Source organism: Lathamus discolor, chromosome 6, assembly GCF_037157495.1.
Source record: "Lathamus discolor isolate bLatDis1 chromosome 6, bLatDis1.hap1, whole genome shotgun sequence".
Classification (NCBI taxonomy): Eukaryota; Metazoa; Chordata; class Aves; order Psittaciformes; family Psittacidae; genus Lathamus; species Lathamus discolor.
In genome coordinates, this window is record NC_088889.1 from 60,865,093 (window position 1) to 60,882,588 (window position 17,496).

The 17,496-nt window shown below is 36.7% G+C and overlaps 1 protein-coding gene across 13 annotated transcripts in view; it reads right to left on the minus strand.

Moving 5' to 3' along the window:
- The window catches only part of PPFIBP2 (PPFIA binding protein 2), a 106,963-nt gene that overhangs the window by 14,306 nt on the left and 75,161 nt on the right, over positions 1-17,496 (minus strand). For 10 of the 13 annotated variants that reach the window (XM_065683113.1, XM_065683108.1, XM_065683107.1 and 7 more), the window contains 8 exons: positions 11,630-11,722; positions 9,063-9,171; positions 7,506-7,538; positions 5,717-5,778; positions 3,890-3,965; positions 2,112-2,171; positions 362-459; positions 79-143 (listed from right to left, as the gene is read on the minus strand). In XM_065683113.1, the coding sequence (XP_065539185.1) occupies positions 79-143; positions 362-459; positions 2,112-2,171; positions 3,890-3,965; positions 5,717-5,778; positions 7,506-7,538; positions 9,063-9,171; positions 11,630-11,722 (596 nt within the window). The remainder of the gene's footprint in view (positions 1-78; positions 144-361; positions 460-2,111; positions 2,172-3,889; positions 3,966-5,716; positions 5,779-7,505; positions 7,539-9,062; positions 9,172-11,629; positions 11,723-17,496) is intronic. The other 3 variants (XM_065683115.1, XM_065683105.1, XM_065683111.1) reach the window with 1 other exon arrangement.

Here is a 17,496-nt window from a genome sequence, read left to right on the forward strand (position 1 = left end):
GACAACATGCCAGTTAAAAGATTAAATAATTCAAATTTAGGACAATCCACATAAAACCCACAAAAATAAAGATCTTGCCTGATTTCCATAGCTTTGTGTGGCGACGGAGACAGCACAGCTGGTGATAATTCTCCTGAAGATGCCTATGTAAAATAAAACATACATAAATTTACATTTATGTAAAATAAAGCCTGTAACTCTAGTGCTGGATTCTGGATCTATCGTATCTATACAAAGAATACATACAAAAATTCAGCCAAGGCTAAACTCACATTACTACATTACTTTAGCTACCACAGAGAAACCAATGCAAACAAATCATATATATAGAACTTGCTTCTAAAACATCTTTACTAAGTACCTCTGTTTTCAATAATTCTCCTTGAGGATTAGTCAAAAGATTCCACTTCCTCAAAGTTGTCTCAAGTTCCTCTTCACTGCCACCAGAGACAGAAGAGCCTGCGACCATTAAAGATTAGAAGTAGAAAGGGAGAGAAACAGGCAAAAAAATAACAACATTTACGACCATATCAGACAGTCTAAACATTTCAGTCTCTCAGTTCCCCTTCAGCCTTCACCTGATGCATGTAGCTTTTCAGACTCTCCACTCCCCACCCCTGACTTACAAGCAAGCTGATTTATATTACAGCAACAAATTTACCACTTCTAGTTATATGATGTGCTCTGCTGTGAGTAGCTGAGCTGATTGTGAGGCAGCTTCTGAACCACTCTAATACACAGTTTGATGTTCTGGGGCAAGTTAAAGTTGGTACCATTTTCTTAGTCATAGTGTATTGCTTTACAGGTAGTGTGCATATCTGTATCATAATACAATGTCCCATTCTCAGTTCAAGGATATACACAGTAAATGTGACTTGGGGTTTTCTGGATATCCCAGATCTAAACAGACACTGAAATAGCCCAAGTTCATTATTTAGTAGAACTTCAATTCCTAAATTGTCAAAGCTGCAATACTAAATCAGGTTCTGAATATCCAGGGCTCAGCAAAGTTTTGGAGTATTTTGGATAAGAATTTTTTTTCTGGATCTCTCCATGCACAGGATTGCAAACAGGATGTGGAAGGGCTGCTATGCCATGACACAGGAATTTAGACTGACCTTTAAGCACATTAATAATTCCTACTTTATATGATAGAAGTGCAGCAGGTCTAGGCAGTTTCAAAACAAACCAAATCTTATGGTTAAGCCTTGGCACTATTAGCAGAGAGATCACTTAAAAACCCATTAGAGATCAGCTTGGATATCATGCTGTTCGGCTAAGAAGACCGGCAACAAACCCCATACTGATCACTGGCCCTCCAGGATATGGAGTGAAATTTATGATGTGGTTGCTGGTACACAAAAGAGCAACCTACAGTCAAGTTCAGGGTAGCTCCTTTATATTTTGCTCAACTTTCTGTGGCTGTTTCAAGCAGTCACCCTATTTTAATCCCAGATAATTATTTGAAACAGTTATCAGAGACAGAAGATTTCAACCCTCTGATTCTACCAAAGATTTTAGGCAGAGATTACACATCAAAAGGAACCTTTAAAACACACCATATTATTATTAGAAATAATAATAATAAAAAAATAATCAAGGGAGATATTTCTTAGCACCCTAAATATGAGACTCCCTCAAGCACGTGTCAGGTAACAAGCCCATTTGGGCTCTGATAACATTGTAACCATAACAGTATGCACCTCAGTGTGGACAATCTCTTACACACTCTAGTAGCTGCATAGGTTTGGGGGTTTGCTTTTGTTTTATTATTCTAAGCATTACTGTTTTTTTTAGACATTAGACTGTACTGAATTAGCATATATTATACTAGCATACATCATACTCCCTGCAGTACCAACTCAATAATCCAGAGCATCGTGACTTGCTCGTTGCTCATGCACACAAGTGTCCTCCAAAAACCAAGTCCCATGACGTTACCGGGGCTTTCTGCTGAGATCACCTACTCTCAGGGTAACAGTGGTGTAGTTACCTTGGGGGTTAACATCATGACGTCTCCAAAAGCTACAATCACACCTTTGGATTTCCCTTCAAAACACTTTCAAGTGAGAGACTTTCTTTTTAAAAAGAACATTCAGAGAGAGATTTACCTGACTCTCGTTCCCTGTTCTTGTGTGTTAAATACAAGTGTCCATTCTGCCGTACAAGACCTGAAAACATTGTGTTTGTTAATGTGATGATGTACGTTTAACAAAACTGTTCTTTCTGAAGGTCTCCCAGAATAATTTAGTACTGAAAACTACACTGGCAACTTCAAACAAGATTGTCTTAAAAACCTACTCCACTTCCTGCAGCCTAACTGAGAAATGGGACAAAAATTTTTCCCCAGATTTTGAAGTTAAATATATAATATTATGTGCACCAAAACAACCTTGGGTTTTCAGTTGCTTCCTGCACACCAGAACTTTCCTAGTCAGCTGTCAGAATTTTTCTTAGTGGAAATAAAGCGCAAGAGAACCTATTATACTCATTGCAACCTTTTGGGTTTTTTTGCAAGGGGGGTGGAAGGTCCTCCTCTGCATCAAATTGCACCAGAGATAAGCTTCATTTTCATGAATGCCATATAAAAAAACATGACATAAAAGGAAAATTTGTCATTAACACTACCTGGCTCGTAGTTAATCATTACTGCCATCCCTGAACTGAACTATGGTTAATCTGAATACAGGATGTATTCAACAGATTAACGTTCGTAATCTGCTAAATTCTCCTGATGCCATTTTATGCTGTAAAAAGCAGTTACCCATAAGAGATCACAGGAAACACCATACATACTTATCTGTATACTTTATTCAGCTCCTACAGATTAAATCATTTAAATAAAACTGAATATAATTTTAATTTTGAATAATAGATTGAGAGGGCTATAATGCAATTTAATAAGAATACTGTAAACTCACGCTTTTAGCTAATTTAAATGAACTTTCCTGACTAGCCCTGTGTCAAAAAATTCTATGCCTGCACTAGTGTCCTGCTGTTTTCTCCCTCATTTAACCCTTTTTGCTACAATTCCTTTTGGTCTGGCCTCTACAACCCATGTACAACCAAGAAGTGGCAACCTGAAGCAGCGAAAAAGGAAGTAGGAAGCTTTGAGCATGAAGGACATATGTCAAAGGCCTGAACTCTGGAAGAGACCAACGGGAGTCCCATCAGTGAGGAGGGGAAGGACTACATGAAGTAGCTGATGAAACCATGGCCCCAGCTGTCCACCCACAACCACCACTACACCGACGTAGGAGTTCTGCCACCAAAGCTCCTGCCCAATGCAGTATATAGCAAAGCATCCTAAGAAGAGCAGTTGCTGACTTCAGGTTGCCTTGGCACATGAGGAGCTGAACCCACAGTCTTCAGACGCAACTGACGAGCAGTTCACACAGCTGTACAACCACAGCAGTAAGCTCCTCAGTCATCCTTCCTTATCAATCAGGATCCTTAATGACGTTATTTTAAAAACCACATAGCACCAAAGTTTGGCTCCAAGAAGGGATTTACTATTGACTTAAATTTTAGATTATGACTTACAGAGTCGAGCATAAGATTCAGTCATAGGAGTCTTGCTTAACAGTAATGATGTAACTAAATCTCCCGTATATTATAGACCCTATTTATTTTTTCGGTACTGCCTACAGTATAGGGAACAAAAAGGAAATCTCCACACACTACAGGCAGTAACACATAAGCCTGGTCAAGACATGCTGGGGTTCTTTCTTCATCTGAAAGAGTGTATACTTACTTTCTTAGCACTCCAACACAATACATACATAAATATTACTATACACATATATTGAAAACGACGACAAACAGCAGTTGTAGTGCATGCAGTTTGACAAATACCTGATATCAGGAAATTATTCACAAGACATTTTACCGTGAGCTGCAATCATTATCTCTTTGACCCTCCTGTACTGGCTTAGCAACAGTGTTAACTCTTCTATTCGACGGTCCTGTAAGAAGCATTAAATAAAAATCATATTTTAAATCTGACATTTGTAACCTGCAGAAACACTCTATTACACATTCCTTTCTGTGATTTTGGCCTGCTTTTCCAGAAAGCAGGATCAAGTGTCTCACATATCCTGTAAAGAACATTTATTAGCTTTTATTTGCCATTGTACATAATATTTGCTGTACAATGTGAAATTATGGATATAGGGAAACCTAAGGAGTTTGACATTACTAGTAAAGTAGTTATTTAGAGATGCATAATTTGGAAATCAGCTTTCACTTCCAAGTCAAGGGAATATTCTGGAGTTGAACCTCAATGGCCTGAAGTGGGCAGTGTTTGGTATTTTGCTAGCACTGTACCTGTAACTGCAAAGTAAATCATGTTTATGTTTTAGGTTAACAACCTAGTCACATTCTTTAGAATTCACTTGTAGGATATGTACTGCATTCTGACATCTACACTTATTCCTGTTTTGAACACACCTCTTTGCACTTAGGCAGTCAAAACTCGTTGGTTTTGACCTGGGCAGTCAAACTTGTGTAGAACCAAAGAAATGAGGTCTCCTGAATGTCTGCTTCATTTATCCAACTCCACTCTTTCCCCAATACCTGATGCTTTCTTATTACATATATAGCATCCTGACTAATGTATTCAGGGAAGGTGCTTGCCTTTTGCAGATGTAACACAGGGACGGGTAATAATCATTTAATTAGATCTGTAATTTCTCTCATTTCTATATACTATACTGTGTCCCCAATGATAAGTTCTTGCTATCATCACTAAGTGTGCAATTTTGCAATTTGCACTCTTAGAGTTTGTCCTGCTTCTTTGACCTCAGTTCTAAACCATTCCCGTGTGCTAATCTTGCCCAGTGCTGTGGTAACAGAGCACCGAATGCAAACCCAAGCAAGTAATAAAGAATGAGTTTTCACAAGAAGGTTCAGGAAAGCCACAGAAGCAGAGAAGTGGGCACTAGGAAAAAAGATAAAGACCTTGTGGGGAAGCTGGCACATATTTAAGTGAACAGCTGATACCGAGCTGCTGCACTGCCACGGCTTTGATTTTCCAGTTGTAAATTTTGGCTTTTTGATTTTTTATGAACTAAATGTTGTTTTGAGTCATATTAGTGTTCTCCAGAATCAACACTGCTTTGTCCAGGTTCCCCAGTTACTAAAGGAAGTTTTTAGGGATGCATATTATCGTCTATTTGATGATGACAACATACAAAGACAAAAAGTGATGAGACAAAAACCGTATTTACCATTTAAATAGGTTTAATTTCATGTCTCCTGTCCTTTAGTAATCTTCATTTTTTTAATCCTTGTCTCTTTAAATTCAGGTCCCTTCCAAAATTTGAACCTGATTCAAAGGCTACTTTGATTTTCTTTTAATATAATAATCTAGACTGGGGATATCAATACACTTCAGATCATGTTGGAAGATGAAGAGCTACCAAAGATGGCCAAACCGTAATGATCTTTTCAATAGCAGAAACCAGGAGATTCTGCTCATTGCAGTCTTGGCTTTCTACTCACCTTTGGAATCTAATGAGCCTCCCGAGCTCTGAAGCCAGGCTAGCAAGGTCAGCCTCACTTCCTATTTAAAAATCAACCTTCTGTCACAATCTCATGGGATAATCCTAAAAATCAGGGCAATACCAAGCTTACAGACAGAAGGTTATTCAGAACATTTCAGAGATTTAAAACCACCATTTCATTCTTATTATGTAGAAGAGGATTATTTTCTCACCTTTTCCTCATTTGCAGCCAACAATGATTCCATTCCTATCTTCAACCTTTGAACTTCTTGATCTAAAAATGTTTTGAAAATGTTATAAAGGAAAATACCATTGCTACTTTGGTGTAAACAATAAGCATTTTCTGATACTTTCATTATCTTCTTATGAGTAACCAAACCGTGTCAGTGGCATGGCAAATGCACTACCAAATTACATTTAACTTGGGGCTTTTTAAAAGCTGACCTAGTGAAAGCACTGCAGAATGAAAACATGCTAATTTTGCTCATAAAAGGCTATTCAGTACTATTTTATATTTACTAAAGTCAAATAATGACAAGAAAAAAAAGAAACATTGAAGCTTATTTTGCAAAAGATGAGCGTGTGTTTGCTGTTATATATTTAAGTAAATGAATTATGATTGAAAATTAATTATATTCTGAGAAAAATATTTGCCACCTTATGGAAAGCAGCTCAAGGACATTCATGTAGCTTGGAAATGCAAAATAACATCTAGTTCAATATGAAGAAAACGTGTTGGGTTTGGGTTTTTTTTTTCAATTTTCTTAAAGTTTTCAGTATGAATAAGTTAAAATCTACATCAACAGCTAATGAATTGCTCTCAAGTGCCTCACACACAATTTAGTGTCACAAGATAGAGGTTATTCAGGATTGTTACAGTCAAATCAATTCAAAAACACTCTGAAAATTTGTAAGATTATCACAATCATCCTAACTTTGTGAACTAAATATGTCGTTTCTCCTCTCCACACTATTCCTAGCAAGTCCTCCAGTACCAACCTATACTAAATTGAGTGTAGATGATGGAAACAGAACCTGAAATAGTGTATCTGTTGTAACTGCCACTCATGGAATTTGTGCTTTGACATAAAAGAGACCCACTTGTTTCACAAAAGACAATGAAAAACAGATGTGGCAGGCATGAAGTCAGAGAAGAAAGAAAATCAATACTGCTAAAGAGCATCTTTAAAAAAATGGTTTACAACTTGATGTTGAACATACAACGTCAGTTATTTGCAAAAGCAGTTATTAGATTTTCTATAGTGATTCTGAAAAATACACACTTAGTAATGATTAAGTTTTAAAACATGTAAATTAATCTTGCAAACATTTCCTTTGCAGAAGAGAACACTTACTAACACAAGACATACACAGACACAGCCAAATCAAAAACTAAAGCCAGCCGGTATTAGGCAAGCGATTGGAAGACTTAAAAAAAAGCCATTAAAATCACAGTCCTACTAATACCTTTTTATAAATAATAGACTTGAAAAAGAACTGTTGTCAAGGTATTTTTAAGCACATTGAAGCAAACTTTACTCACAATGTTTATACCATCATCAAGTATGGAAACATTTTTATTCAGATTGCATTTTTCATTTAATTTACTGCAGTGATAAAAATAAAAAAAAAGCCAAAATCCTTCCCCTCTAAGGAAAGATGCTTTCAATCAAAGCCATCTTTCCAGATATTACATGAATTGTACATATGTACAGATAAAAAGAGACAAAGGTTAAGTTTTGGGTCTGTTAACCTTGACAAAGTCCCTTTGAAGTCCACCTCTCTGATTTGTGAACCTCTATTTTTTCTGAAATGAAATCTTACTAAAAAGGGCAAGTAGCTGCCTGCTTGCCACAAGCAATGAAAGCAATGTCTCATGTGTATTACAATTCGACAGCCAAATCTAAACAAACATTGAATTATTGCTGCAGAATGCATCCGAGTTATGATTTGTATGAAAGGAACAGTGAGATAAAGCCAAGAGTGAATTGCAAGGCTTACGTTTTTCTTTTAGCCTTCTCCTATAAACTTCCTCTACGATGGTAAATGGTGAGGGTCAAATAAAGTATGCAGAAAAAGCACATATTAGATAAACTTTGCAATTTAGTTAGAATTTGCATTCTAGCACACTACATTGACATTATTTTTCAACTTTATTTGATAAGACCACTTTAAAATCTGATAATTCAGTATTTATTTTTTTTTCCCCAGAAGAATTATTACTGCTGCATATTCTTTCCATTCAAATAGAGTCTAAGTGGTTTTCTTATATGTACCCTAAAGAATCTGTACAGCGCTTGATTTTCTTCCCCACACTGGAATCAAGGACAGTTTTACACATCTTCAATCTGAACAGGAACAGACACTATTAAAAGCTTAAAGTTGCCGAGCTCTTGATTTATTCCCATACCACTCTCTTTCCTTTGAAATTCCATAAATCTTTTGGCAATCCCATAGAAAATACAGAATGCTATTAATAGAAGAGTTCCTATACAAAACACTGCTGTTATGCAAAGTAATTTTCTAGTCAGACATGCAGTTCTCTACATGCACAAGTGCTGCAGCTGAGTGAAATCAGCACTAAGTATATGTTAAATCACTTCTTTGGAACAAGCAACAGTCAAAATCCAGTCTTCTAGAAAAGACACACCTGCATTAATTCCTTTAAGGACATTCTTGATAAGCCCTGAGAGAAAGATAGCGCAGCACTGGAAAAGTCACATCTCAACAAGGGCACTCTTTGGAAGTGTTAGTTAACACCCACAAGAGAAGTTAGTGCAGCTAAACTGATGCACTGCATTAAACTACACACAAGTATTTCTGCATGGCTAGGTGGCAGGATATAGAAGAAAAAGGTCACTAATATCATGTTGCTCACAGCCCAGCCATTGACAGAAGCTCAGGGCAGTCAGTATTTCAAGGAACTGAAATTCAATTTCACATGACCTGTTGAGACCAAAGGCTAAACAAGCTGATTTGCCATTGACCTGTATCAGCAGTGCAGATTTAAATGAGAATCCTGCAGTATCATAAAGTTATAGAACAGCCCCTGAAAGGGACCTTGAAATACTATCTGGTCCAACCTTTCATGGCAGAAGGAGCTTAAATAATATATAGTCTTGAAGAAAGAAAAGACATGAATCAATGACTATGTTTTAGGATGTTTGGACATTTAAACATTATGCTTAGCTACCACTGTGACAATATTCTTTTCCTTAAAAAAAATGGGAACTGTAAAGATTTTTCAAAGACATTTTGAAGGTATGCACAAAAATAAATTCTCACTAAACTACAATATATTTCTCAAAATTGCAAATAAAATTCCACTAGAAAAAGTTTCAGTGCTGCATATTGCAATTCATCGCTGCCTCTAGACTGGGATAGAATTTCACACATTAAAGGCCTCTACCAGAAGACAAAATATATTTGCACTATTTTTCCTCCCAAAATAAATATTCTGGTCTCTCCTTGTATTCCTTTGAAATACTGAGCCAAGCGGCCACCAAAGTGAAATTAAAGTAGGTTTTGGATTTTTAATTTTATTTCCCCTCCTCTTACCTCTTTCTGCCACTTCATTATGTGATGAGGTCCTGGATAGCTGACTTTGTAAGCGTTCTATTTCTGCATCTTTGAGAGCTAATTGCTCCTGAAGCTGGGCTATCTCGGCCTGAAAAATAGTAAACAAATTCAGAATAACATTGTCATCGATGCTCTATGATTCTTTCCCATGAACTAGAAGAGTTCTAAGCATAACGCTTCACTTTGATGTCCCATTCCTGACTCAGGGCACTTCATAAATACTGTAACAACTGTACATATTTCATGGTGTAACTATCCTATTCCTTCTACATAAGCTCACTTTTTCCAATGCAATTAGCCCTCAAAGAACAGACTTACAGAAAGGTAACATTTTCAAAGAGTCATGCAGGTAAAGAAACTCTGGAAAGCCCTCAGAGCTACAATGCTGGTCATATATTATTGACCATTATGGGGCAACTCCTGAGTTTTGCATGAAGACCACTAAAAGATAACAAAGCATTTTTTGAAAGATCCTGGGGTTTTTATCCTGGTTGCTACTTATTAATATAACTGAGAATCTACAAATGCTAAGCCCAATTCTCAGCAGGGTAACAAAATTGTTCTTCCTCACATCAGATACTACAGCAAATAGTCTAGAAGCAAAGTATGGCTTGGAAAACAACAACACATATACCACAAAATATCAACTGTTCATCTACAGTTACTGCAAAGTGTGCTGCCACTAGAGTGGGATAGAATATCACACATTAAAGACCTCAACAACACAGAGCGAGAAGAATTCTGTGACTGTCCAGCTTGAAATATACTCTCAACTCTTTCTCCTATCTGTGAGAAACACTGTCAACAGCATACTTTACTAAGTTAGTAGTTTCATTAAGATTTTCTTCAGCAGTCTTAAAGCCTTTCTGTATCCACCTTCTGCATTTCCACAACAAAAGCATAAAAACTTCATTGCAGAAAAGAAAAAAAAAAAAGAAATCAAAGAAAAAAAGGAAACAGACAAACAAATAAATAATTTCTGTGATCAGTTACTCAAAATACTAAAGGAAAGCAAAACACCAAACAACGGGGAAAAACATGGACTAATTTACTCTAATACACAAACTTATTTTCACCATGAAGCAAACAGGTTTGCCTGCAATTCCATATGAAATAGAAGAATCTGCCCTGTTGAATCTCTGAAGGGCTCCTACACTTCCCAGAGACTAATATGCTTTTTATATCCAGCCATGGAAACATTCCAAATCCTCATCTGAGAAACTGGAGCAACAGGAAGACAAAGGCTGAAGACATTTTAATACCAGATTTGGATTTGGCTCCCCTGGTCTATTTGATCTCATAGCTCTTTTAAATGCTGTCTTTTCCTTTAATGTCTCATTCCAGCCATCTCTCAAATTATTTTTCTGCTTCCTCTCTCTTTCCCTGTACTTTTCTTCCTTTCTAGACCCGCATCTTCTCCTACTCTTCTTTATTTCATTCCTATGCTTTCCATACTCTTTATCTGTCTTGGCAAGTGGCCACAGGCCACAATACTTGAGAAAATATTTTCCCGAAGACTGTTCATATCCACCACTTCAGAGAAAACATTTTCATGGGTACAAGAGCTATGATCTTATTAGGAAAAAAACATGAGAGCAACATTTCATAGAACATTTAAATATTCATCCGAGAATTCTCAGAAGAAAGAAATGCTAATACAAACAATAGCTGTCTGTCATTTCAGGATCAAGTTATCAAGTATTGAAAAGAAAACTCAGTTTAATAATTCAAAATGTTTTTCCAAGATCCAACCACAACTCAGAGTCAGTCATTCATATGAACAGGAATTAAAGTACTACACAAATGAAAGGAGATGCGATTACAGCACAAAAGCGTACAGGGAAAAACAATGAGGCTCTTTTTAATCTGAAAGAATTTTAATCTGAAAGAATGGAAAAGGGCTAAAAATTCAAACTAAAGTTCAACTGTTTAACAATGAGAACGTTGAACTAGAGAAAATAACAATTGGGGAAAATAATGAAATGTTTCAGATGTCAAGTTTCCCCAGATTAGGACCCAACAGCTTTCCAGGATTCAAGGTCAACAGAAGGGTAAGGCAGCTATGCACTTTGCTATAGAGGAAGTCAAAGCAGATGATCTAATAATGTATTTTGGGCTTAATGTCTATTAAAATAAATTCCACACTAAGTGAACACCCAACCAACTTTGCATGTCTCTTCAAACTGGAAAGCAGATTCCACAGAAGCTTGTGACCAATACACGAATAAAAGACAGAAAAATTTCAAAGATTTCAAAGATTCAAAAAATTTCCTTACAACAGGTCTTTTGTAAGTCAAAAGAACTTCTTGGTTCATTTTTTTTTTTAATAAGAATTACAAAAAGGAAGAATATTGGAAACTGCAGGGAGGAAGCAAAAAGCACAAAAAGAAACTACAAAAACTTCAAACCAAAATACTCATTCCAAAGATGGCTGAAGAAAACTTGACTCATAGTAGGCCCTGACATAAGGCAATTGCAAGAAGAGTAAATATTTCCCTTTCCAGCTGAAATGTCTGTCACTAGTAAATGCCAAGTATTCTGCTTACTTTAGTTGCTTTTAATTTCCACTCATATTGATTTCTTTCATTTTCCAGTTCTTCCACTTTAATTTTGAGGTGTCTAAGTTCCTGAAGCAAACCCTGCAAAGGAAGAACAGCAGCTGTAAGTAAGATTTCTCTGGTAGTAATTTTTCATAGTCCTGAATTAAAGATCATGCATGAACCACACAGTAGTGAACACTGAAGCACCACATTAAAAACTGTGACCTAGTCTTAGAAGACAAAAAAAATATTTTTAATTGAAAGATAAGGAATACTTTCTCAAACTCTCCACTTGAAATTATGAAAAAGTTTCCTATCCGTATTAAGGAAGATAGCTGATCTTGATGAAGTCATGTGTGTCTTGGTGAAAATGAGCCAAAAAATCTGCAACTACTGTCTCATGTAACATCAACTATCAGGGTTTTGTTGCAGGGTTAGTTTTACTTGTTTTGTTTTGTCTTTTTAAGTCTCATTTTGTTTTTAAGCCACCTCATAAAGTAAGCAGAAACACACAGTGCTAAAAGACTACCAGACTGCCAACTTAAACTGAAGTGACAATCCTTGCCCAAAACAGGTGTTTAAACTGCTTACCAAGAAATATAACATTCAGACAAAATAGTATCGAGCAAGTTACAGGCATTTAATACCATACACATATACTCGAATACAACCACAAATATGCTACTTTAAGCATTAATGTTTGCCACTTTGCAAACTGAGCTGAAGTAGCCAAGAGCTGCAGCCAGCTCTTCTATTCCTCTACTCCTGAGAGATGAAGTTGTCTCTTAAATATCACTCCGACAAGACCAAATGTCTTAAAATGAACTCAGGAAAAGAAAATTTTGGAAGCTTAGCCCAATTTCGAAATGCTGTATAGTATATATGTTGAACAACCATACTAATATCTTGGGTTAAATTATTTTCAATGATTCCCAGATTTGACTCTCATGGTTTCTTCAAAATGCAGCTTGTAGTACAGTCTAATAGTTCACTAATCAATTCGGGACAGAGGCAAGCTCAGAAAAATAGCACCATTTTCAAAATAGGCATCATGCCCAAATGAATTACTTCTGTAAAATAAACCTATGAGAAAAGTTACTGAAAAACTCCCTCACAATATAAGCAGATTACTTATAAAATGAGTTCTGGGGATCCAAATTGTGACCAAAGAGAGGTGGTAACTAAAACAAACTGATTTAAAAGCAAATATTAAAATGGAAATTTTCAGGCATACCACTACCATTCCACCTTCTGTAAATTTTAGTGGTTTAGGCAAAGTAGCTTTTGTTTTGATATGTGACAGTTTTGGTCAAATACAACTAGGATCTGTAATGTAAATGCAAAAATGCTTTCCTGGTAACTGCTAGTGTCAAATAAGAAAGAAAAATGTGCTGGATTTGCTATTTTAAATGTATTTTTATTATGGCTCCTTCCATTCATTTCAGCATTATCATTAGAAAAAGAAAGGCTACATTTCAGATACTCTTACCTGAAACTGTATTTCATACCTGTGTAAAGCTTTTAACACAGTGAAGAATTAACAATCTTTGTTCAGAGGACTAGTTAGGATGCACCATCATGCACAGCTAGGGTGACTGTGAGGAAAACTAGCAAACTACCAAACCATGCCAGCATGCTGCATCTCAAACAGATAATCTCAACTATGGAAAAAACCCACCCCCCCCAAATAATAAATTAAAAGAACCCAACCCACACACCACACCAGCACTACAGACTTAAAAGTACAATTAGATTCATAAAAAACCTGAAAGTGCTTAGGTCTTACAGATGCCTGTTCTTTAGTAGACAGACATCAATGGTGACCCAATTTATTAATTGGGGTGGGGTGTCTGGGGTGGAGAGTGTCTTTTTTGTTGTAGTTTTTAAGACCACCTCACTCTTCGCTAATGAAGGCCACAATGGTTAATGCCAGTAATTCACAACACAATCCTGGTTAGCAGAATTTAGTTTCTGCAAGAGTAGAGAAGAGGCAATACACAGGCTAAGGTGTACTTCTCGTACATTGCACTGAGAACAATTCTTCTGGCTGAGAGTCTCTACCACTGATCTTGGACTAGACTGAGGACCATGAGGTGTCAAGTCTGGTTTCCTATCTTGAGAATTTCTTTCTTGGATTCTACTATTAATTTCCAGCTGCAGTCTACACATCTGTTCCTGTAGCTCACTTATCAGGTTCACTACCGACTGAAAACATGGGAAGAAAGGAAAAAAAGAGACAAAAAGAAATAAAAAAAAAAAAAAAGTGAGAAATAAAATGATGCAAAGAAGACTTCTACAGTTGCAGCACAAAGAAATACATAAAACACATCAAAGGCAAACTGAAAAAAAAAACACCCAAAAGATTACGTATTTTCCTGTTGTTAAAGTATATGTGAATGGATTTAAATCTGGAATATTGCACAGAGCTACAGGTTACATAGAACAGAGTCTATATTCCACACTAATTCATGATTCTGATTCTAACACAAGGATCAAAATTTGGCCCCTCAGTTTTGGAAGCTTTTACAGTCACATGAAGTCTGATATCAGGAAGAACTGCAACAGAGGCACACTGGCTTTGGCTCAGAGGCACGCTTTTGCTGAAACAGGAACTGATTCCGTTCATTTACACAGCCAAATCATTCACTAGGAAGAAATTGCTAAGTACTCAGATGGGGCCATAACCTACTCTTCACAATTTATACACGGAAATTACTAGTAAAGTAATTCTTTACTAGTATGGGTTGGTAAAGTAATTCTTTACTAGCATGGGTCAGAAAAATAACCCCATTACTAGCTTGCTAGCTAGGCAGTATTTTCACATGGAGAAAGAGTTAAGCAACATACACAGGAGAAATCAAAGGATACCACATAAGAAAAAGTAATTAAAGTGCACCAATTTGCTGGCCAGATTCTTGGATTTGTGTGTTTCAGTGATACAAACAAAAACTCCAGCTACAGAAAGCAAACCAAAGACAAGTATTAAAATCTATATAACATTTCATTTAAATTCCCTAACTCAGTAGTAAATAGTTTTGGGTAATTTCTCAGGTATTATAAGTTTGGAGTGCTTTTCTCTTAATTTTCACATACATTAACAACATCTGTTTTGTGATTTCTCAGTCTTCTCAACTGGAATAAATCTGAGGAGACTAATCCATCTCCAAAAGGGGGGAAAGATTTTAGTGGACAGGGCAACAGAAGACATGGCATGTTTTTTAGAATCTTCTTCCTTACAATGCACAGAAGCCCTCTTGCTGTCTCAACCCTCTGGTGAACCAATAATCACAAAGCTAAAGAACAGCTACTGCAAGGACAGGATGCTATTCCAACCAGGTAAGCATATAACATAACCACTCTCAAATTGCATCAACACCCACAGTCAACTTCTAACATTCACAAAGATTTACTTTCAACAGTGTATGTGTCAGATAAAAGAGTTTCACATCAATAATTTTTTTAGGGCACTGTGTTTAAAATGAAATTCAGGAAAACGGTTGCATATATTTAACTTACATATTATTCTTAAGATCACAATGTCTGATGCTCATACTCTTTCATCCAACCAACTCTTAATGTATGTAAATGAGGACTAGTTCCATGACCAATCAAAAAACATTAGAAAGAATACTGGCGACACTGGCCACTTTGCAGCAACACAATAGGACACTGGTGTGGAGAACCTTACCTACCTCTCCTCTTAGGAGTACTGCAAATTAGAACACCTGTAGTACTGGCTGTATGTACAATCTAGACACTATCCATAACCCCTCCACCCTCCATGCTTTAATCTTGTTTCTTTTTTACCATCATCTCCACAATCAGATACCTCACTGAGCAATACCAACTGGCGACGACTGGAATCATTAGGACACACATCCATCTCCCTTGCTTTCTTTCAAGCACCAAGGCTTTTGTCTTTGACAGAACACTGTTAAACCACACAAGGTTCTGAAAAAGGACTGCTCTAACAAGATGCACAGCCATTTGAGCACAAACTGAGAGCTGCTCCAGTTGTGCCAACTTGGAAGAGTTCAGAAACACTTTGGATGCAACATTATCACTCTTTTCCCTGCCACCTCACATTAAAAACAGGAATTGGAAACACTCTGCATCCATACAGACTTCCCTCAGGGCAAACTTGACAGTACAGAAATTACAGAAACCCTTACCCAGTGAAGGATAAGAAACCTATGGAGGAGAAACAGATTAACTTCAGCTGCAATATGTGCCCTTACAACTTCTTCTATCTTCAAGGTAGAAAAAGTTTCTCTTTTTGAGATTCCTTTACAGCATGAAAATATATTAACATTAACATACTATATCTTGAATTTGATTCAGGTGAGATAACACACCAGACTGCCCAGTGGGAGTCAGTGGCTCACTGACTCAAGTTTCTTTGAAACTGCAAGTAAATATGCACTAAATATTTAACAGCTTACAGCAAGCTTCAGATCCTTGGGAAGAAAAAGCAAAACCAACAAAACTTATCCTATGCCAAAAAAGGCTATTAAGCAAACTGAAATGGACAATCACTTCTGCAGTCTCCTGGTAGTGACAGGAGGTCTCTTTTGTCTTCTATGTTCAGGTAAGGCAGGCATCTGGGCTGCATTAATCACTTGATAATGCTGATCATTCATACCTTGCTGTGTTAAGAAAACACATTTCCAAATTTTTTAAGGCTTCTCAGGTAAGAGAAAAGCTGCACAAACTCCCTCAGGTGGGGTTTCAGAAACCTTCACAGCATTGCTGTGGAAAAAAGTAAAACATTATTCCACAAGAAAGGAATTAAAATGACAAAGTCAAGAGTGAGACAGTCCATTTACAAGCAGCTATTCTCCTAGCCCCTGTGTTATATATATAAATAGATGGCACTTTAAATTTAGCATGTGCTTTTGAAGAGCCAGAGACAAGTGGCATTCAGTGTGAAATTAATACCTTTGAGAAGAGGTTAGAGATGCTTGATAAACTCCTTGCTGCTAACTAAAACCAAATTTAAACAACAGCTGCACAAGATAAAGTGAAATGAACCTGACACGTTAAAACTTGCTCATATTTAGAAGGATATCTTAATTAGCTTTGTTCCCCCCCAACTCAACCAGAGAAATAATTCTATAGCTAAATTCCATGTGACTGGAAACAGCTGCTGTGAAATAAGCTGACACAAAATTAGAGTACAGAGCAAAGATGTTTGAGCTGAATTATTCTGCAATGTCACATTTAATTTTAAACTTTTTAAAAGCCATTATTATACTTCGAAATTACACGGTCAGCCATGGAGCATAATTAACAAGCTGTTTGAAAAGGTTTCACTACTGGATACCTCTATAATACACACACTAGGGTGAAAACTCAGGTCTATTACCTTCTGATAGCAGCAAATCTATCAAATCCCTGTTCAATCAAATCCCTCACCTCTGTCAATGCTAAACTCAGTCTTGAAAGCAGGAATTGGCCAGCTGCAGTCTATAAAAATGGCTCTAGCGCTGTCACCCGTAGCTTTATTGCACTTATTTAAAAATACTAACTGCAATTTCATTTGAGGTACTATACCTGCAGAAGAATGCTGAAGTAGCTACAACATTCAGAGGTTAATTTCATCATTTGGTCACTGTCAGTTTGGAGAACTGTTTCATTCTGAAGCAAGTAGGTTATCGCAACACAACTGTGTATGTGTAAATGAGAGCAAACTAACCGTAGACTGAGTATCTAAAAGTGGCTTATTCACTTAGAAAGACGTAGTTGGGCAGAGGAGACAGGAAGTTCAGGAAGACACTCAAACTATTACCAAATTTAAGCAGCAGTTGTAGTCTAAGAGTATAAAGGAAACATATCAATAAATTTCATTCTTATGTTTGAAATAGTGTTCGTAT